General features: G+C 37.5%; 1 protein-coding gene across 1 annotated transcript in view; it reads left to right on the top strand.

Annotated features, from left to right (window-relative positions):
- LOC149064494 (uncharacterized) overlaps positions 1–23,123 on the top strand; it is an 87,676-nt gene that overhangs the window by 36,577 nt on the left and 27,976 nt on the right. The window contains exons 2-3 of the mRNA XM_089254708.1: positions 20,127–20,410; positions 22,509–22,947. Coding sequence (XP_089110834.1) covers positions 20,178–20,410; positions 22,509–22,947 — 672 coding nt within the window. The 5' untranslated portion in view covers positions 20,127–20,177. The remainder of the gene's footprint in view (positions 1–20,126; positions 20,411–22,508; positions 22,948–23,123) is intronic.

Consider the following 23,123-nt stretch of genomic DNA (forward strand, 5'->3'; position numbering starts at 1 on the left):
GATGCGATGAAAAATCGAAGGGGTGGCTTCACTTTTTCTGGACTAGTGCGTACGTTCCGAGCATCATAATTATATTTCGTAGTTCTTGAAGAATCAATGTGTCTTATTACCTGCTGCAGAGTGTGTAAACAATTCTGAATTTTTTTCGTGCCTAGAGAGTACAGATTAAACAGAAATGTAATTCATATCAGAACATTTTTTGGGGTGAATCAGCGCGCATTCAATTGATATCATAACCGATGAAAATTCATATTTAACTTTTGAAAAAAAAAATCAAAATTAATGTGAAAAATATTTTCTCTGAAAAAGAGGGGGAAAACGTGTGAAGCGTAGATTGAGTTTGTTTGTTAGTTTATGCGGTTCTTTCCTTCATTTTGAGTAATTTTTGAATTCAAATATCTAATCAAATATTGCACTAAGAAACATGGAATTTTTTATTGTCCTCAGGAAAGACAGGGCAACAACATTTTAATTAGGTTTTTCAGGACAGGATGACCAAATAAAAAGTTTTCATTTTTCATTACATCCCCTTGCAATATGAATGATGTATCTCAGGTCTACATATTATTTGGATGCTTTTTACAAATACAATTATGCTTCTAAGATCAAAGGTTCGCGAGTTATTCCAGGGTATAAGGACCTTCCTATCTGTATACCCAATACCAGTGTTTCTGAACCGCCGGGCCCAGAAATTCATTGTTCTATTTTTACCCATTTATTTCTCATCAATCGTATGTATGACCGGGCCTTTCATTCATGGAAATGAAATCGACTCTGTCAGAGGCTTTCAAATGTCGAGAACCATTGCCCTATACTGATGTCATCCAAATTTATCATGTTTTTATGTAGGGTTTTGTTGATTAATTTGGACGAAGTTGATGAACGTGTTAGCCCAGTTCGATAAGATTCTCGTCCAAAGTATTGTACCAAAGCATGTTCAGGCATGATTAGTTCGATACCGCCTAAATTATCCAAACGAACTACCGGAATGCCCTAGACATAAACTACATTGAGCATGTCGGGCACATATCCGGAAAAAGGACTGCACATCGATTTTCCCGCTGTCAAAACTGCCTTCATTCAAAAATGAATTTAAACCCTTCTGTTACCACCCATCAGCTCCATGTTTCACAATTGTGTCCACGTCAGAGCAAATTAATCTTCCCTCTCCCCATCAGTTGGAAACGTTTTTTTCTGTCAACGTCGGTTTTTCATTTTAGTTTTTTTAGTATGCTTAGAAATAGTCATTTACGCGGTTCTCTGATTGTGTGTACGCCACTTTTTTTCTTTCTACATACCCTACGATGACAGTAGTTAATAAATTATCTACTGACATGTCCTCGAAATCTAGAAATACAGTCGGCTCCACTCAATTTGATAGCGGATACTACGCTTAAACTGATAAAATCCTTCGGCATCAAAATTCATCAATGTTAGTCACCCACGTTTATTATGATAATTTCACTCCCCGTCTAACCGAATATTGCATTTCGCACGTATATACACATAATGTTTTTATTTAATGAAACGTTTGGAATCAATGGGAAATATGTCATTCCATTAAGACAAATACATTTGAGAGTAGGAATGGCCGCCAAGTATATTCAAGTTGTCTTCAATGCGTACATTTTAATTATTTTATTTTTGTTCTCTGTTGAGCCAATAGAGGACGCAAACTTTCCTAATGAAAAGTAAAAAATCTTAGATATTATAAAATCATTGTAATTAAATATAATTTCCATTTCATTTTTGATGGCTGATTTATTCGAGAAGCTTTATTAATATTGACCCTTCATCAGCTTTCAATGTACAAACTATACTAAAGTTATAAAATGTCAATGGAATTGTTCCCCTCATAATCGGGTAATAATGTCTTTATTGTGCATTAGGCCGGAGCCCACAGTGCAAAAATGCTATTACAAAAGAGGAATGTGCTTGGTTGGACAATACAGACGAACACTTAGATGCAGAATGTTATATAAACGCTTAAAAAATGCAGAGCAGTGAAAAAAAACCCGATATGAATACGAGGTGAACCATTGATGTTTCTCATTTCGTGGCAAATTTTAGCATAATCGGGTATTGTGTGCTAGAATCGTTGATATCCGATTAAGCGGGCCGACTGAACGCAGAAAAAACAACTCGATAATCAAATTATCTTCAATTTAGAGTCGGGAAAAAAAAAATTGCAGTGAAAATAATAATTAGGAAAAAAATGTTCATATTTTCAACAATCCACCAATTTTCATTGTTACACTGAACAACATAGGCAGAGATAGATTTGGAAGTCTGGGAGGCACGGTCATTATTGCTGGGGGGCCACGATGATGATGACGTCAGTTCATATATACATATATACATTAGATCAGTTGACTCCACCTTTGAGGCTGACGGGGGGGGGGGGCAATGCCCATGCTGAACAACAAAACAGATTCCATTATGTTTGAATCTTAAACAATGTGCAGGAAACAGCGATATAAGGAAATCATGAAGCCGTATGTTTAGCGACACACTCTACAGGTTAGTCCGCCTGGAATCAGTGGAACTGAATTCACAAATAGCGGGTCCTTTCTTAGGGTTTTTTATCTGCGGGTTCGGAATTGGAATTTAGACTTCGTATTGGGTGGATCATCGTAATTAAGTCGATGGTCCGAAGAAGAAAGGAGACTCAGTCCCAAGTATCTTAATCAAGCATTACAGCGGCTGTGAAATAATGTAACAAATCCTCTTTGGCCTGGGAGGGATAAGCCATATACTTACTACAATGCCATGTTGTACGGTAAAACGATGATTTCGAATCAAGGGACCTCTCTCTATTCTTATAGAGGAGAGGAGGGTCGAATGATTTGTTTGAATTCACACACACACACACACACACCGCTTGTGTTTGCAAGAAAAAATAATCGATAAAATGAATTTCATTTGATGACACAAGAAATAGTTGCAGCGATTTGTCAAAATATGAACTTCTAGGAAGTAAATAATGTATAATGAAATAATGAATAATAAATCTCTATGGAGTGAAAAATGTTCCATATAGAGTGAATTCAATTCATATGCATTTTACTTATTTTGCAAACATTTTATAACATTAGTTGAACTTTGAGCGTGGTAGCCCAGGTCCATAGGATAATCGCCTGAAGTGCCAAAGGATGGTTAGAAGTGTCACGAATTCGATACCCGATACCCGATTCGTCCTTGTCAGAAAACTTTCCTCACATAGGGGTACAACAGAAACAGCGACATGACCGCAGCAAAAATTGCTACCGCAGGGAGTCCCCCATCGAGGGGTTAGCGCACCAACCTCTCAATGAGTATAAAAAACAAGCCCGCCGTTCGGAATCGGCAATAAATTGTAGGTCCCGGTCTAATTAGCCATAGTGTGAAGAAAATGACCGTGGTGCGACAAAAAAAATTATCAAATTATCAGTCCGAAAACAAAAGACATGATTCAAGGTCATCGACGTTTGACGTATTTTACGTATTATTATTATTTTTTTGGGATAATTATATCCACATTTTATTATATCCAACACATCATATCACAGTCATGATGCGGTAATCATTTTCTCCCATCTAAAATTTGACAAAAAACTATAACAGGGCAGAACAAATCGCAAAAAAATCTAGGTGCCATGAAAAATTTTAGGCGCCAAAAAAAAATTTTACCCGTAGAAATAGGTCCAAAATAATGCTTCTTTTGATTTTTTTAGGGCACATTGATCCTTTTTTATGTTGACAGATTGTGCTGCTATAAATTCCAAACTTTTTGTGCTGCTCTCAGCCTGCAATTTCGCAACTGCACAAAGAAAGTTTTAGGCATCAATACAAATTTTTTAGTCGCCGTGACGACCTCGCGCCTGGGCTTTGTTTACTATCCTTGGTCTATATTATTAAAACAGTTTTTTCCTTTCAAATTTCATATACGGGGTGATTATAAAAAAACTATCCCGACATATGGGCCCCTAACTATCATACCATTCACAGAAACTGAATGAAATTTTGGCATAAGGTATTTTGAGGTATGCGCTCAAGAATGATATGGAAAACAACAGTGTCACTCTAACAGTTACGGTTACAGTGAGAAAATTTCGAAAATATCAGATGGCAACACCAAGTTTTTTGTATTGGAATGCGATCTCCATACTGAAAAACACTAAATAGCGTTGGAATGGCACCTGTAGCACGAAAATCCCCGGAGCTAGGCAAGGAGAAATTAAAAAGGACTTTGCCGTGCACCAGAGCATTAATGTTCGTTTCATTCGTCACACCGCTTCTTCGGCTGAGATCCCAGCCTGATTAGTCCTCCACAAGGTCATGTGGAAAATTTGTAACACAATAAAATGCTTTATTTTATGCTGCTTCTCTGTTCTTATTGATTGTCCTCACTTTTAACCTATCTACCGCCGGTGATTTTCATGCTACAGTTGCCGTTCGAACGCTATTTAGGGTTTTTCACAATGGAGATCACATTCCAATACAAAAGACTTGCCATTTGATATTTTCGAAATTTTCTCACTGTAACCGTAACTGTTAGAGTTTGATCATTGATCATTTTTGTCGCACCACGGTCATTTTTTTGCACACGAGGGCTAATTAGACCGGGACCTACAATTTATTGCCGATTCCGAACGGCAGGCTTGTTTTTTTTTTATACTCATCGAAAGGTTGGTGCGCTAACCTCTCGATGGGGGACTCCCTGCGGTAGCAATTTTTTGCTGCGGTCAAGTCGCCGTTTTTTGTTGTACCCCTGTGTCAAGAAAGTTTTCTGACAAGGACAAACCGGGTATCGAACTCGCGATACCTCTAAACATCCTTTTACTTTAGGCGAGCATCTTATCGACCGGGCTACCGCGCCCAACTGTTAGAGTGACACTGTTGTTTTCCATATCATTCTTGAGCGCATACATCAAAATACCATACCTTATGCCAAAATTTCATTCAGTTTCTGTGAATGGTATGATAGTTAGGGGCCCATATGTCGGGATAGTTTTTTTATAATCACCCTGTATATATATTTCCCTCTCTCGTTACATAGAGCTAATCCAATACAGCCGCTGTGGTGGTCGTGTGGTCACAGTGACAGTGCCTCCTTAACGCATGGACTCACCCGGGCAGTGCCCGGGAAAAGAAGGCCTCACAGAAATATGAACTCGTTGATGTTTTAGAGAATTTTCCAGGTGGAGCCTCAAAAAAATCACTTGGCCCGGGGACCCATAATTCTCTTAAGTCGGCCCTGGATAGTGACGGACTCACATCGCGAGGATCCGAGTTCGAACCCCACCGGCACCACAATGGTCGTCGGATGAATTTGGTTTTTTGTGGTTCCCAACTTCGAGACGCGAATGCGAGGCTGGCTGGAAAAGATCTCGACAACGGTTGTCAATGTTGACAATGTTCAATGGCAGAGTCCATGGCGTTTATTCATTCAGCTATGTATAACACGTTAGCGATTAAAAAAAAGGTTTTTGGGCCTACCTTACATCAGAACATTGGCCTTTCATCTCTAACGGACAAAGGCCGATTTACGGACTTTGGCAAAAACTCTCGGCCAATTCACGAATTGATCGCACTTCGGGCTTTGGCTGTAACACATGCACCGGAACGACCACACCGCCGGTCTGAAGATCAGTAGACAATCTACAATTGTAAATTGTCACACATCATCAAATCTACAATTGTAGATTTGTATTGAGAACACACAAGCATATGAAGTGAATTTTTTACATCATCCTAACATCTTAACCGAACGGTGACCCAGTCCATATTCCAAGGAATTTCTAACTGAAAGGTCACCACCGGATTATGATATCATCTTTCCACACGGGGCCCCAAGATCAGCCACACAGGCGAACAAAAGACTTTACCCCTGCCCGCCGACACAAACCCCCAGTGCGACCACTAGCAGTCCCGAACACACACCAACCAGAGGATGATATGCGGTGCTAGAGAGAGAGAATGATAATTTACTGTTTTACTTACAAATAAATTTACTGTTTTTTATTAGTATGAAAAATAATAATGATTATTTGTTTAATTTATTCAGAGCTTGACAATTCCCAGGCACTAGATTGCCCTGGCTACTGTCAAATCGATATTGATACCCAATTTTTTTTTTACGTGCGATTGATAAACTGGAGTCTACGAGTGATAGAAATTACAGCAGTCTTCCAATATGAGAAAAAGTTATCAAGTGCCACAGAAGTCTAAAAAACATTATTTAGGATCACTTTTCTTGAACTTTTCTTCAAGGTAGTAGATGAGTATGTGTCCATAATGACCTCACTTACATTTTTAAGAATTACAACTAAACCCCTTGATTCATGTTGAAGGTAATCAACCTGTCGGGGGAACACCTTGGAAGTTCTAACCCTTATATTTTGAGGGCAATCGACGAGTCCCAGACGAGCATCTCACCACTGCACCACTCGCACTCCCTTCATGCTATACTGGTGCTGCCATCTGGCTTCTACATTTTGGAATGGAAATGGTAAATGCATGAATTTTCATTTTATGTAACTATCATGTTGAAAGTCACTCTGCGCGGAGAGACTTAACTATCAACTACTACTACACCTGTAGTTCCGCTGAGGGAAAAACTAGATCACACAGAAATAAGTTCACCAGGAAAAATCCAGGATTTAAAACGTGTTTGAGGCATTTATAGTTCCGCCGTTCTTCGGTAATAAGTGTCGTCGCACTTGTTTGTTGCATGCAACGATTCAATGCCATTGGCGTTACGTCATCACGATCAAATGATTGAGAGTTTAAATGTGGATCAGAATCTTAAAACAGCAGCAGAAGAAAAGATATCGCCCGTGAATGAACTTTTGTCTGCATCACCCAACACTTTGTTCTTTTTTTTTCCCCGTCGATTCCTTTAGGTATAAATTTTAAACGCTTTCTTGAACAAGTGAGATGATCTTTTACGCACGAGTTGTCGCGTTACTATTAGTACTACTACGTCAGTTGATTCAGCTTTAGAGGATAAGAAACGAAAACACAAAAAAAGTCATCGCAAGCTGAAGGGGGAATAATGAAAAGGAAACAAAGGAGAGTTTCTTCTTAAAAGAGTCGGTCATTATTACGTAACCGCTATTGTTTCTCTCAACCAGAACTGATTGATTCGGAACTGGTTGCGTGAGTTCAAAGTATCGCAAAAACAAACAAATTTTCAACAAATCCTGCATTTTTCCCTATTTTTTCCGATTCTCGTCAGAGATGACAAAAAAAACATTACGATATGCCATTATTTTTATATAACGTCTCGTTCACAATGTTGTAAGAATTGATCTACACTAGGTAGGTATCGGAAAATGGCTAAAAATGCCGGAGGCGTTTGTTAGTCCGGATTCACACTGGACTGGTACGATAAGCATTACGACCAAGATATCGACACGTATTGGTATTCAGGACTTTAACCATTCCCTGTTGATGTCGCGGTCATATCACTTATCGCATCGGTGCAGTGTGTTCCCGGCGCCCGAGTGGTGCAGTGGTAAGATTATGGAATGTGGACGAGGTGAATGGGTGGTTTAGTAGTAGTAGTAGTAGTGGGAGATGCTCATCTACCACCATGTAGGTTGCCATCAGGATTGCGGGTTCAATCCTGAAGATAGAGCATATATATATATATATATATATCAAGTTCTTTCCATAAAACGGACCCGAGGCGACCTCCGATAGATGGTGGCTTCATTTCCGCCCCGATTGGTAGTAAATTAAATAAGGCGATATGAGACCAGAGTTGGTGTGCGGGGTAAAGTAGTAGTGATCCCGACCTTAAGCAATACCGTCTCAACGCATGGGCCCACCAAGCCGTATCAAAAGGGAAGAATCCGGGGGATTCACCCACACCCCCCCCCCCCCCGAAATATAAGAAAACTGCTAACCAGAACATTTTCTTTAATTCAAACAGGTAATCGTTGCCGTATCTTCTATATACGGCATATGTTCCGCTGTGGTGGTCGAGTGGTTATAGTGACGGACTCGCGATGCGAGGATCCGGGTTCGAACCCCACAGTGGTGGTCCGCTGAAGTTGGTTTTCTGTGGTTCCCAACTTCAAGGCGCAAATGCGAGCCGATCTCCCCGTTAAAAAGTCTCGCCACAGAGAGCAACAGTCCTACAACGATAAAACATTCAATCATAACACTTCACTCATAGTTAGAAAAACTGGTGGCAGATGGCAGCACTACACATAACAAGCATTACAGAGAAACAAAAAAAACTTCACGCCAGGTTTCACTACACGTACACGCACATTCCCGCATGTACCGATTCGTTGGTGGTTCCGCGGGGCGGGGCGGGGGGTGCATGTACGGTGTAGCAGTAGTAGGTAGGGCCTCCAAAAAATGGCTCGGGGATCCATGATGTTCTTAAGTCAGGCACCTCGTTGGGCAATTTGCCTGTTGTGGCGTTGTATTTGTATTTATATTTAGGGAGATATGATTTTTTTAAACCATACAATGTTTTGTCTATGATGCACCATTTTCAGTCCTTAAACAGTGGTGACAAGTTTTATTATACAATTAAGTGGTTTCTTGGACATATTACTGCATTTCATCATGTTTGGTATTTCGAGTTCTAAATTATTTCTATAACTGATTTTTACTTTGTCATGGTTAAAGTTTTTGCCAAACATGTTGTTCTAAAGCAGTGGTTCTCGAACCTTTCCAAGCCCACGGCCCGGTTTTAATCATTTTTGAGAGTCGGAGGCTCAATCAAACACACGACCAACAAAAAATGAATGAGGAAAAATGAAAAGGCTAATCATTCGCGGCCCGGTATGAATGATATCAGGGCCGTACCGGGCCGCGGCCCGGCGGTTTAGAAACACTGCTCTAAAGGGACACCGAAAATCTTCTTGGTGACTGAGCCTAGTTGTCTTGATTTACCCCGTCTAAAAGATGAGTAGCTGGTTAATACCCAAAATACGCTTGATATCTCCAGCACAAGTAAAATCATTGAAAGGACACAAATATAAGTCATTTAGGAATATCATTCATGTTCATTTATTCACACGAAACCTTTTTGCAACGGAAAAAAAATAGTTTTCAGGGTCAAAATAGACATCAGAGAATAATAAAATAATTTTACTGCAATTTATTGGAAATAATTTTAATTTTCTTATGAATGCATCTCATCTCATTCATAATAATAATTACTCATAGACGTAAACCTGTATTTGAGCCCTCCCCTCCCAATATTTGCCACCATATCCATCATACCTATAGAAATATCTGGTTTCATCCCCCTCCAATATTTCCAATAACTTTATGCCTATGTAATTATTATCGGTTACATTATTACTAATACTATTGTAATTTCTTAACAAGGGCTTGAACTGGGGAGGGGGCGGGGGGTAGACTTCTCGTCAGGGCAGCAAACTCTAGGAGTAAGCAAGTTTTTTACGAGGAAGCAAAAACACCATTTCATTTCAATTCTTCTCATACTGTGCACCGCCCAGGCTCTATAGACCATTGTCAATTTTAGTCATTGACCCAGATGAGAGGGGCTGGGCGGTATAGGTTGCTTTATTATGCAGATAAAATACATTATATGAATATGAACACATTATTTTAAAAAAAAGTATGTACAAATATAAATATTTCTATTATACAAAATTTATATCGATGAGTTCTTATGATGTCTGTAGCTCTATTGAGCCCTTTTTTTGCTCTCTGTGGCCCGGCGCCAAATCCCGAACCACGTTTTCCCTAAGACGTACAAAAACACCAGTATAAAATCATCTGAATTTTCCGTGATGGAAGCGGCAAAAATCATGTCCCCATGTTTGTGGAATCTAGTTTTTTCGGTACAACTTTTGTAGCACATGGTGTAATGAAGTGCAATTTTTCACTGAGAAAAAAAGTATTTTTTTTGAATAAAATATAAAGAGCATTTTTCACAAAAAAAAAAAAATAAAAATAAAAACTGTAATTTATAATCGTTGAATTGTTAAAATTACGTGTAACAAAAATTTGTGGAATAATCAAATGTAATATAATTTATGAAAAATACGTGTTAAAAATAATCAATAACTGATCATTTTTCCATTATTTTGAACGACATCAAACAAGTGATCTTCCATTGTAAGAACTGAACTTTGTACGAGTTGAGGGTTCAAATCATATCAGTTTCTATGGCATGTTTCAAGGCGTTCGTCGAGCTGAACTGTCACACATTAAAGTGGATTTAAACATGCAGGGTGCACAGCAAACGGGGTACGACATTTTACTGGAGAACCGTAGACTCCTAGAGGTATACTTCCAATTTAAAAAAGTTTCCAAATAACGTGTAGTAGCCCTACTAAGATATGTCATCCAGGTTGCACGGGGTTGTATAGTTATTGAAATAAAAAATAAAAATAACTTTTTGTACTGTCCTCGTGTGCACCCAAAAATCCAATTAAAAAAAATTGTTACCCTGTCTCTCCTGATACCAACTAAAAAAATTCCACATTTATAAGTGTTAAAAATTCAGGAAGTTATTCGAAAAACGCAGGAAAGTTGGAAGGGGGGGGGGGCGGGAGAAACAGCGTTAAATTCGGGAAAACCCCATTTACTCCCATTTCATGCATCGTGTTTACCTAACTTTCTTCCGTTTTTGGAATTCGAATATCTTAGTGAATATTGCACTTATAAAAGTGGAATTGTTTTAGTTGGCATCAGGAGAGACAGGACAACACCTTTTTAATTGGATTTTTGGGTGCACACTGAGACGGTACAAAAATTTTGTTTTACTTATTTTAATAAGTATACAACCCTTTGAAACATGAATGACATATCTGAGTACTACATGTTTTTCGGATACTTTTTCTAATTGGAAGTATACCTCTAGTACCAACGGTTCGCCAGTAAAATGTGATACGCCCTGTTGCCTACGCACTAGGGTGGATCGAAAAATCGAAATGTGGATAAAAGAATCGACATGGGGTGTAAAAGTTGTCTTTAAAGCATACTAGCATAAATACAAAATTTTTTCAACTTCAATTAATTTCTTCCGGTGTCCCAAGACACTTAAATATTTGCCAAAAATCGATTTTTATGCAAATTTTGAAGAAAAAAAAGGAGTCATTTATCGTTTATTATTAAATGTATAAAATTATTTAGTAAAGTAAAAGTTGGAAGGAATGGTGAAAATATTCATGCCATACCAAAGCAGGTATTCGCCTAGTGTCTGAGGTGTCAGAAAATTTGTGTGGAGAAGAGAAGAGACACGGCTTCATATTGAATAGGATAAAATCAAGAAGCCATATCAAACATTTTATTACCAAAAGAATATGTAAATCTTCAAATTAATACAATTAAAAAGCCATTATATAAGTTTTATGATTTATTGCTTTGATTTTTAACTTTATACTACATGTATTATTACAAAATTATTATTATTTATAAGTTTATACTTTAATACTTAAATTTATAAACATTTTTGAATTTAATAATTTAAAATTTTTAATACATTTTCATAAAAGTGTGAACTATTTCTGGGGTGCTGGGGCCACCAGAATAGTGGATTTCAATAAAAAAAAAATTGTGGAAACTAATACACCCAAGACACAACTTTCCTACCCCAAGCCAAAAGTAATTTCCAAAAAAAAAATTGTTCCTATACTTTTCGATCCACCCTACTATGCACCCTGTATATGATAACTTTGATTTTTTCCGAGTAGTGAAATTGTGGGGATTATACGCAGGAAATTACAAAACTCTCTCTCTCTCAGTTCCATAATTCCAAAAAAATGCAGCCAGTGAGCGCAAAATGAACCGGAAAGTCCGGTCAAGACATTTTCTTTTTTCACTTCCCTTGTACATCAATCAAGTACTATGTATACCCCTTCACGAAAATATTTTTACTGGATTGTTCTTTTTATTAAATTTTTCTCAAAAAAGTGACTGGTTTTTTCTCCTTTTAGTCCTAAAATGAGCTGTCATTGTAGAGATAAAAATCAGTATATGCAGATAAGCACCTGACAAGTGCTGCGCAATTCTAGACGCCCTTTCAAAACCTGACTATTTCTGACTAAGATTCGTTCGTATTTTGAAGCTCGCTCGCCTCATTTTCGCGGAATAGGGTGTGGTTGACGAACAACAATAGATAACTTCTTTTCATATTACCATACGTGTATCACAATTCTATTATTCTATGTAGTTCTTTCATTTCTTGAGGCACTTCCAGGTACTTGTCTATTCACAATAGCAATGAAGAATTGGAAGAAATATTGGCTGATTCGACTCAAAAATTACAATACTTATCGCATGTTGTTACTTCGATATACATAGAAAGATTTTGGTTTCAGTCATAATAGAGGTCGCCACTCAAGTTGGACAAGTCTCTGGTAGCATAAAAGTAACTCTAAGTAACGGCGGTGAGGCCCACACAGATAGGTGGAGATAAAATTAAATTCACTCTTACATTTCCTCTTAAATGAGCGCGTGCGCGGCTACTCACGGTATAAAATATTCTTACGTGACAAAATCACCAAACGCACGCTATTGGTTTGCATCATTCATGCTCAACCCATCGCCGGCTGGCCAAACGTGACCTTTGGCGTCATCTGGCCCATGGGCCAGAAAAAAACTTGAGTGGTCACAGCTCACTTACAGATAACTCAAGTGACACGCGACACGTTTCCAAACCAATGAAGTGGCCCGCACTCTTCAGAAGGCTGAGTAGTTTTATTCTTTTAGTGAAATCAGAATTAAGATCAATTTAATCTTATAGAGAATAATATGATAATTATGACACTATCGTTATTATTGTCATATAAATATATTTGTATCACATATTTGTCAAACACATACTTTTTTTGGTTAATTACATTTAATCCATTGCAAATTGCCGCCCTCTATTTCCCGTCATTGGCGATTTTCCTGCAATTTTAGCGATAGTTAGCAACTTCACGAACTGTTTTTTTGGCTATAATTGGCAATTTTACTCTCCTTCGAACATTTTTTGTTTGTAATATACAACTTCACTTGCTTTGACTATTCTTTTTGTCTACAGTTAGTAGTGACAATTTTTTTCGTTATTTTTGTTTCCGTTTCACAACAATGACGTTTTCCTAAGAAATTCCTAAGATTACAGCTGATCATATGCGGGGGGGAATATATATATTGGTCTCTCTCTCTGTTGCTCTATTTACACCTAACATTGAAAAAAAAGATATGTTACATGTTTGTCGTTTCGACTTGATCATTCGCATGACCACTTTTCGAAGCATTTCCGTGTATTTTGCCATACCCGACCTTTTTCTGAAATGAATGTCCTGTTTTTCTCAATGAAGCTTGCTTTAATTCCTAATCTTTGCTAGAATTAGGAATGGAGGCAATTGCATAATTTATTTATTGTGTTATGATGAATATAACTAAACATTTATATATCTCACATATTTACTAACTTAATTTTTCCCACATGGAATAAATTTTAGCAGATTTGCAGCTTTTTTCTTCTTGCCAAGGTTTATTTGTAAACAATTTTTTGTAATTTGGTTGACCTTTTGCAACATGTTTGGCGAGAATCGATGATGTCCCGATTAATTAATTGTCTGAATTTCCTTTATTTTTCTCGATCAAATATGGTCACCGTAATCCTAAAGGATAAAAAAACCTTCATGCAATATGTAGTAAAACCCCTTTTTGCGCTTATGGGCGAGACAAAAAAATTCGTCCGTAAAAGAGGGGTGACCTTTTATCAGGGATTTGAAACAAATGAGTTTATTATATAAGGGGAAATTATTATTTTGCCTTAAAAAAGGGGGTGACCGCATCTGAGGGGTGTCCGTTAAGAGGGGTTTTACTGTGTCTAATTGTGTCTGGTTATATTTTTGTCGAGAAACGTCTTGGAACATCAGCCTCAGTTATAATCTAGAATCTCGAGGAATCTTCGAAGTTGTTATAACCGAATTTGATAGTGGTTTCTTTTTAAAACAAAAATATGTTTTCAAAGATTCACAACATTGACAACCTTGATACCTACACACTTAAAAATATCTTCCCCCTAAGATCGTCAAAAAAAATCCAATCCATTAGTGCTGATCGCATTGCTTCCGAAGTCTCGCCCTTGCCTCAAGGCCCTCGTTCATTGTGTGTCTCAACCTCTTCTTCTATCACTACTAATACTACATAAATACTTCCCCCTAATAATGTTATCCGTTCGAAAGTCATTACTACCTGTCTTTTGACGGTGATATAATTCACCCTGTATTCCGAATACATTAGATTCTTTCAAACGGAATATCCGAGCGCGTGGGCGATTCATTCTCTCAAACCGACGACCGACGTCTACGTGTCGCCTTTTCAAGGATCGCACGACATGCCTACATGTCTCAAACCTGTTCATTATAGGGACGAACTGAAATTTCCATAGCTAATGATTACTGTTTCCTATTTCGAAGGACCGGATCATTATACGAGTGTTTCTTGAGAGGATTGCTAATTGGCGGTGAAGAATCCCCGTGAAATGCTTTTCGTTCTGAAATGTCGCTGCAAACAATGTAACGAGAGGAGTAACAGCTGAGAAAATTAACTGTACACATGCCAATCGCTCATTATTATTATTATAACTTCGTGGACGTACGATTTACCTGACAATACGTATTGCAGTATATATTCTAGAAGTAGTTCTAGTATATATTCTAGAAGTAGTTCTAGTATATATTCTGGAAGTAGTTCTAGTATATATTCTAGAAGTAGTTCTAGTATATATTCTAGAAACCTTGTATTGCAGTGGTCTTCATTCTTTCTCGAGTCACGAACACCGGTTATGCCAGGAGTTCTTCTATGGATCTCGACCCAAACTGGGGTCGTAGGGACTTCCGGGATGGGTCGCTCAAATCCACTAACAGCCAAGGATTCTTGAGTGACGGGTCACGACCCAAAGCTCTTATACGTAGGAGCTCCCGAAATGGGTCGTACAAATTCACTTACAACCAGGGATTCTTAAGCGGTGGGTTACGACCCAAACTTGATTCGCAGGATCGTACAAGCCCACTTACAGTAAGAGATTCTTGAGCTATGGGTCAAGACCCAAAACTGATTTGGCGGGACTTCCTAGATGAGTCACTAATCCATTTACAGTTCTGTTATAGATACACTTATTGCGTCACTGGTTTCACGAAACCAAACAGTCCCATGGGCCGCGGAGCTGATCTTATTGTTTATTTTGGGTCATGGCGAAAAAAGTTAAAAATTCGTGGGTTATGCCAAAGCCTCCTAGATAGACCAGTAGTATCTAGAAGGCTTTGGTTATGCCCACCATCAATTGAAGAAAAGCACCCTGTCGCAATTCCGACAAATGACTAAACGAACGTTTTTGAATCATTTTTTCTCTCATGTAAAACATTATTGTATTAGGGAAACCCTTGAAACAAGATCAATGGTTAAGAAAATCAATATTATTCACATTCCAAGAAACCCTGGAAATAACTGTGAGAGAGCCCTTGAAACAATAAAATTGTCTCGGGGAACCTGTGAAGTCGGCGCGTTGACCCCTAGCCTTTTTAATAACCACTTTAATGCAACTTGAATATGGTGATTAAATTTCTCTGGTTAAGCAAGAACTCGCGAGCATAAAATTAGGCTTTAGTATCAAGCATTCAGTGATCGCCTGGAACTCACGAACACCAAGTTAAGGATGTTAGCTTGAGGAAGACTGTCGAGATAATATTCATATTCTCTAAGTCAGCGTTTTTCAACCTATGGTCCGTGACTATGGCATAGCTGGTCCGCAAGGTGACGATAAAATTATTCACCCGTTGTAGTTGATAAAGTATTAGTAATATATATCCACATGGGTTCAAATAAAGTTTTATCTTTATGCTTAGGTTCACCAAGATAAGGAGGGTAATGCAGAAAATTGCAATCTTAAATACAGGATATCACTAAATTTTGTCAAAAATTACAATTTATTGTTTTAAATGCAATTTTTAGATGCTGCTACAAATCGCAGTTGACAAGAATGCAAGGAAAAAAAACTATATATATATTATATATAAAATTAAATATTTTAATACCTGATGACCTCATTTCATTGAAAAAAATACGGCAAACTGGGATCTTTAATCCGTAAAATACGGGGTATCGACAATTGTCATCAAAAAACTCTGCCAAAAGAAGGTACAATCACCGATCGTAATTGAAATTGCTGAGAAAACGTCAAACCCGACAAATATGTGAGATGAATATTTATAATTTTTGCCATAATTATCATAATATAATTTATATTATGAAAACGCTGTGTGTGTATGTATTACGACTTTAGTAATTATCACAAATTCGAATAAGTATCGTTGAAAAAATGGGCAAATATATAAAAAAAATTGGATCAACGAAAACTGCAGATATGTCCCATAATATGGGTTCGTCAATTTGTTTCAGACATTTTACTGGTCCTTGTTTTCAGAAAGGTTCCTCTACAAAATACTGAAACAGCATCATTAACTTTTAGTCAATTTGTCTATGAAAACGTTGATAAATCCCACAAAGTAATAGCAATATTCTTGGATATAAGAAAAGCTTTTAATTCAATAAATCACGATATTCTCCTTTCGAAAATGTACTCAATAGGCATCAGGGGTAGCACACACGATTTCATGAAATCATACTTGGAAAATAGAATCCAAAGAGTCAGATGTTCAAGTTTCTATAGTTCTCCTTTATTAATTAAAAGGGGAGTCTCTCGGGGCTCGGTTTTAGGTCCCTTATTAATTCAAATATTCATAAATGACTTTTGTGGCATTGATATTTTTGGTGAGATTATCTGCTTCGCTGATGATACGGTGGTCATGTATGCAAGCAATGATCCACTAGAGGTATTGAAGCAAAAAATAAATGACGATCTTTTAAAAATTCGGAATCGGTTTCTTATTAATAATCTGGAAATTAATATTGAAAAGAGCAAATACATGAAATTTTCCCTACGAGATGATCCCCCTGACCCTATTCAATTGATGTACCATACTAACCAATGTAATCTCACTTCATGTTCATGTAACTGCCTTGAAGCTGTCAAAAGTATTAAATATCTCGGTCTCTATTTCGATAATAATTTAAAATGGGAATCACACGTAAACTTTCTGCACAATAAATTGAGGTACATGATTTTAAAATTCTTTCATCTCAAAAGTCATGTCAACAAAGTATTCATCAGAAATTTGTATTTTTCATGGTTTCAGTCACACATACATTACGGTTTTTGTATATATGGTGGAGATTACAATAGTAATATTCGTCCTATAATTAATCTACAAAAGAAAGTAATTCGACTAATATATAATGACTATAACACCCAGTCCAATATTCTTTTTCGTAATGCTAATGTTTTAACTGTTCGCCAGTTGTACTTGCTTAAAGTTGCAATTACTCTGTACAAAAAACAATACCATTTGCGCATGCGCACTACAGTAAATCCACGCAGACCAAATTGCATTTTTTCTATACCACATGCACATAAAGATATTTTGCAAAAACACTTCATTATCATAGCACCAAGGTTTTTCAATTCAATACCATATGAAATGCAAAAAATTACTAATCTGCCTCATTTCAAATGAAAGCTTAAATAATATCTTCTCACAATAAATGATATTGAAATTTATTTTCACATAGTTCAGTAACTGCAAAACTTTTATTAATTTAACTTTTAATGTCTAATTGAAGTAGCACACCGAAAGCCAGCCACAATATGTACATGTATATACATTTCTCCCCCCTCCCTTTTTTTTTAATTTTAACATAATGATTTACTATTTAATTTCAGGATACTTGTACTACTAATTAACTTGTTTTGTATTCATGATTATTTGTGTGTTTGAACTTATATATATGTATTTTTTCCCATGAAAAGGTTATATAAGTTTTTGACTTTTTTTTCATGATTATAACCCCAGTATTGACAGCCACTTGCCTCTTGGGTAGTGTAACTTTTTTGAGAATGTAATTGTTATTTAATAAAATAAAATGAAAAAAAAAAGAAAAGACAGTCAATTTCCCGAGAGGTCACTTGGCCGAACACTAGGGAAACAACCTCATGTGCTATTTCATAAATTTTAGTTTTGTTCGAATTTTTGCATTGTTTTTAAAAACATCCCCCTGACCTTTTTCCGAAACGATGTTCTAGCCCACGGAATAAAGTCAATGTACTAGGCACAATATTGTCCGAAAAAAATAATTTTGAAGAGTAATTTCTCTCTTGTCCAAAATTTCAAGAGGTAATTTTGTAAAAAGACTGTTTTATAATTGAAAAAATGTAAGAGCAACTCTATTAAAAAAAGGCCCGTTAAGTTTGAGGGAGTATTTTCACGCCACAACGAAATTTGTAGGAGTGAAATTGAATTTTCATGCTTGAATCATGGATCTAGATGCGTATTGGCGAACACTGATTAGGTGTCCTTTGAATGATGTCCATGATCGACAGTTCGAGGGAAAACTGCCTGCACTGAAAACATTTTTCTGAACATTACTGTAAGAGTATTTCTGTCACTGCATTATTATTTCTCGTGAAACCTTTATCAATGTACAAAGCTTCTGCGGAACACTGATTTAAAAAAAATTCGATTAAACTAGGACTATCATAAAATGAATTCTTGAACGCACCTTGAATAGCATGATTTAATCGAGATGTCAATGGCCATGAAATCGGATACAAGTATGGAACACTCTTGGATGTTTCAGTATACAGGGTGCATGGGGAAGGCCCTTTTATCCTGGAATAACTCGCGAGCCGTTGATCCTAGAAGCATACTTCAGAATTCGAAAAAAAGTATCCAAAAAACTTGTAGACGTCAGATAAGTCATTCTTATTGCAAGAACTTGTATAGTTGTCGACAACTTTTTATTTGTTCAACCGGTCCTAAAAACCCAATTAGTAAGTTGGTGTCCTGTCTCTCCTAAGGTTAACAAAAAAAAAGTCCATGTTTTGAAGTGCAATATTCGCCGAGATATTTGAATTCGTAATCAGGAAAATGAGTAAAAGAATCGCATATAAAGCGTAGAATGAGCTTCTCCATTAGTTCATGCGGTTCTTTCCGAATACCTCAGTGAATATTGCACTTAGAAAAAAAGTAGATTTTTTTCCTTTGAGCAGGGTGATTTTTTTTTTTCCTTTTGAGAGGCAGGGCAACAACTTTCTAATTGGGATTTTTAGCACAGGATCAGAGGCGGATTTAACGGTGGGCTCACCGGGGACCCTCCCCGGGCCCCAAACAACTTCCAGTTTTTTTCTAATTTAAAGGGCCCAATATATATATATATATATATATATATATATATATATATATTTTTTTTTTCTTTTTTTTTTGCGCCCGGGGCCTCGGCAGACTTTAATCCACCACTGCACAGGATGTTCAAATAAGAAGTTTCTATTTCAATAATTATACAACTGCTAGCAATATGAATGGCGTATCTGAGGTCTGACACGTTATTTGGATTATTTTTGTAATTGAACGTATGTTTTTAGGATCACAAACAAACACACACACACACACACACACACACACACACAACGGTTCACCAGTAAATCGGACTTTCTTATGCACCCTGTATACCATACAAATACAAATACAACACCACAACAGGCAAAATGCCCAACGAGGTGGCTGAGAAAATGGTGCTCGCGAGTAGCAAAGTAAAGAAAAGAAAAGCTGCGAATTGATTCGTGAGAATTCAGAAGTGTGAAACTCATTCATAAAATATAGGTGGCTATGGTTAGATTTGATGCATGGCATACTAATTAAATTGACCTTTTTTGTCACATTAATTATAATACAAAAATGATCTATTTTCAGTGTTTTATTCGCGTCTGTTAAATCACCAAGGTTTCAAGGACTGCCTTTAATGTCTCTATGTGTCTTCCTTTCCTCATTATCATTCAGCTTCTGAATTGAATCGTATGATATTTGACATGATGTAAAAAAAAATATGATAATATTCATCCGATACATCTTCAGTATATTATCCGTGTGTTCCGATATTTGTAATATCCTTAAAAGCCTTCTTTATCCCATTTCTCAAAAAAAAGAGAAAAAAAAAGAATTGGAAATTTTTACCCATCTTTTGACATGCATTCAACGAAAATGTCTCCGCAAAGTCAGCTTATTGTAGTTCTTGTTGTTTCGTTGTCACGATAGCGATGATTTTGAAAAGTCCGTGACGACGACGACTGCCCGTCCCGTCCCATCATGGTCTCCCAGACCTCTAACGAAGAATGGGAAGCCTCACAAACTCGCAACAGCAGCACGTTGACAGTGGACTGCAGGCAGCCGCCACAGCAAGTCGATCCTCCAGGAATCCGTACACCTCCCTCCTATTTCGACGCTGTAAGAAGCCGGCGCCATTCTCTCAGCCAGCCTGACAACAACGTCGAGAAGCCACTACTCAATCCTCAGCAAGTCAAATATAACAGCCTTCCTAGGTATCTATGTTCATCAATCATCTATTATTACCATATTACTCAGTCATCTATTAATACAATCATATATAAATGCAACCATTTATTATTAGCTTATCATATAATTTATATCATAGATAATAATGTCACGTGATTCCTTTTGAGTCATGAAAATTATCTTTTTTCCCCCCATTTCTGAGCTTAATAAATTGTGTAATTAATTTCACATAATAAATTGTGTCTCATTAAGACACTCTCAATCCAAAATTTATTTCATTAGCTTAAATGAATAGCCTACAAGTTTTGAGTGAGAATTTAAAGTTAATTCTCTGCATTTTACGAGTTTATTTGAAAAGTTTTCTTCAATTGTGGCAACATGGCTGTAGAAATGTCATGCAATGGAAACAAGCAACATTGTTTATACAGGGTGCATAGGAAAGTCCTTTTCCGCAAATTGCTCACGAACCGTTGATCCTACAGGCATACTTCTAATAAGAAAAGTATTCAAATAATGTCAATCTTCAGGTTGCAAGACGTTGTATATTCATTAAAAATATACACCGCCTTCTTAACACGTTAGTTAAATACTTACCTTGCTTCAGACAGAGAATAGACTTTTACTTCCAACTGCAAGCACACGAGCAATATGCCAATGCCTACAAAAACGAAGACTTGTTAACGACTATCTAATATTTTGCGTTTTCTAAATAAAAGAGCTACATTGCATTTAGATGTGCTATAGGCTGTGCTAGATCTCCATGAAATACTAGACTAACTTAGGGCTCCTGCACACCCTAGGCTAACTTATTCGCAATCTTTGACTGAAGAGAGATGTCGGTATTATATATCGCTATATTATATTATTATCGCTATAGCAAATCAATGTACCCTATTCTAGCTTCTTTTTTTTCAAAGATCTAACGGCACTTTGAACAAAAAATTCGTTTTGCCGCTCCAAAATGGAGAACGATGACGCCACGGGGTTATATAGCCGCCTTAGACTGACTCAACTGCCGTCTTTGAGTAAAAATGTGACGTCATATTATTTTGCTGTATATCTTATCCTTCTTTTTTTTTAATTTAATTTCCGGAACATATTTTGGAGGGGTAAACGTGTGTTTTCTATGCTCAAAGATGAACGAAAAGTTCACTCTCTTCTATTGGTGCCTTGGGTTGCGTAGCCCGATAGTGTCACCAACGAAAGGATTACCGGTCATCCCACATCTCCTTGCTCTCGCAACAGGAGCAAGAGCCTACAGTGAAGGACATTGAATCCAGAGGAAAACTACCGCCTGAAACATGCCTGCAACTGTTCTGAAGCGAATGTAACAATGTTGTATCTCAATCTTAGATCCGTGTTCAATGCACGTTATTGAGAGAGTTCCCCATATACACTACCTCTAATTTCCGAACTCACAGGAACTAAAATTTGAATAGTAATGGTAGGGGAGGAGGGTGGGAACACTTCCTAATCCCGGCGGTCGAGAAATCAAGTTTGTACCGCATTCACTTGAACAGTTTTGAGCACCCTTCAGAAAAGGCTTTAGCTATCTCGTTATTGTTTCATAAGAGCCCTCGGTGACACTTTAATGCAGTACAACTTGTGAATACGTGAATGTCAAAAGGGAATGATTGTGCACATTCACTTCTTATCAAGTTCATTCTCTTTGACATCCAGTCAGGGGCGTAGTCAGAAATTTCGTTCGGGGGGGGGGGGGAACTAAAGTGATAGAACAATGGATTTGGCCATCTTTTTCCGTTTCATCGGTCATTTTCTCGCATTTCGGGGGGGGGGGGAACAGGCCCCCAAGTCCCCCCCCCCCCCCCCCGCTACGTCCTTGCATCCAGTTGCTTTGTCATCACTTCAAATGCGCATTTAGTGGGAAGATTAAATACATTTGCTCTTTTTTTAAAGCCAGGGTAGGTATATAACTCACAGGCGGGACTTACTTGCTTCGTCGCGTGGTTTAATACAGCAATGTTGCCACCATTAAAAGAAAAACTACGCTTGCAGCAAAAATTTTAATCAAAATAATTGCTTGGAATTTTTAGAATGTAATTCAGTGATTTCATCATCAATGGCACTCTGTTGTGAATGATTGTCCTTTTGTTTTTTCTTCAGGCCTCTTCCACAGAGGTTGCAGGTCTGCCCTAACGGCACAGACGTATCTGTTACCCACGACCCATCTCGCCCACCGTGTAACGTTCCAAACGACAGGGGTCGTAACGTCGTCGTTCCACCGCAGGATAGGAATAACGACCCAATCGAATCTTCGAGGAGTGGTTTCCAGATTTACACTAGACCACCAGGACCAGCTAACCACGTGCCGCTCAATACCACCAGTCAGTTCTTGGATAAGTCCAGCAGCGCATCTTTGCCAAGGTGTTTCCCACGTACCAACAAACTGATGCCTCCACCTCCGCCGACTCGCCAACCATCGTCCACCCATCATCAACCTCCTCCTCCTTCGAGGGATGTTCAACAGCCTCTCTCGGTGATTGTCCAACAACAACCGAACGATTATCCCAAGAGAGCTCAACAAGCCAACGGATTCCATCAGGTGAGTTCGAATAATTCCAGAAAATAATTCAGGATTAATAAAAGAAAAAAATAATAATTTGAGAATTCAAGAAAGCACACAACAATTTAAAGCCTCTGTTTGATTCGGGGCTCCCTTTAGCCCATAATAAAAAACAAAAATGCATTTATTCCATAATATATATTTTTTCCAAGTTG

Source organism: Pholcus phalangioides, unplaced genomic scaffold, assembly GCF_987345545.1.
Source record: "Pholcus phalangioides strain wild (caught in Gottingen) unplaced genomic scaffold, Ppha-v1.0 ptg000042l_1, whole genome shotgun sequence".
Lineage (NCBI taxonomy): Eukaryota > Metazoa > Arthropoda > Arachnida > Araneae > Pholcidae > Pholcus > Pholcus phalangioides.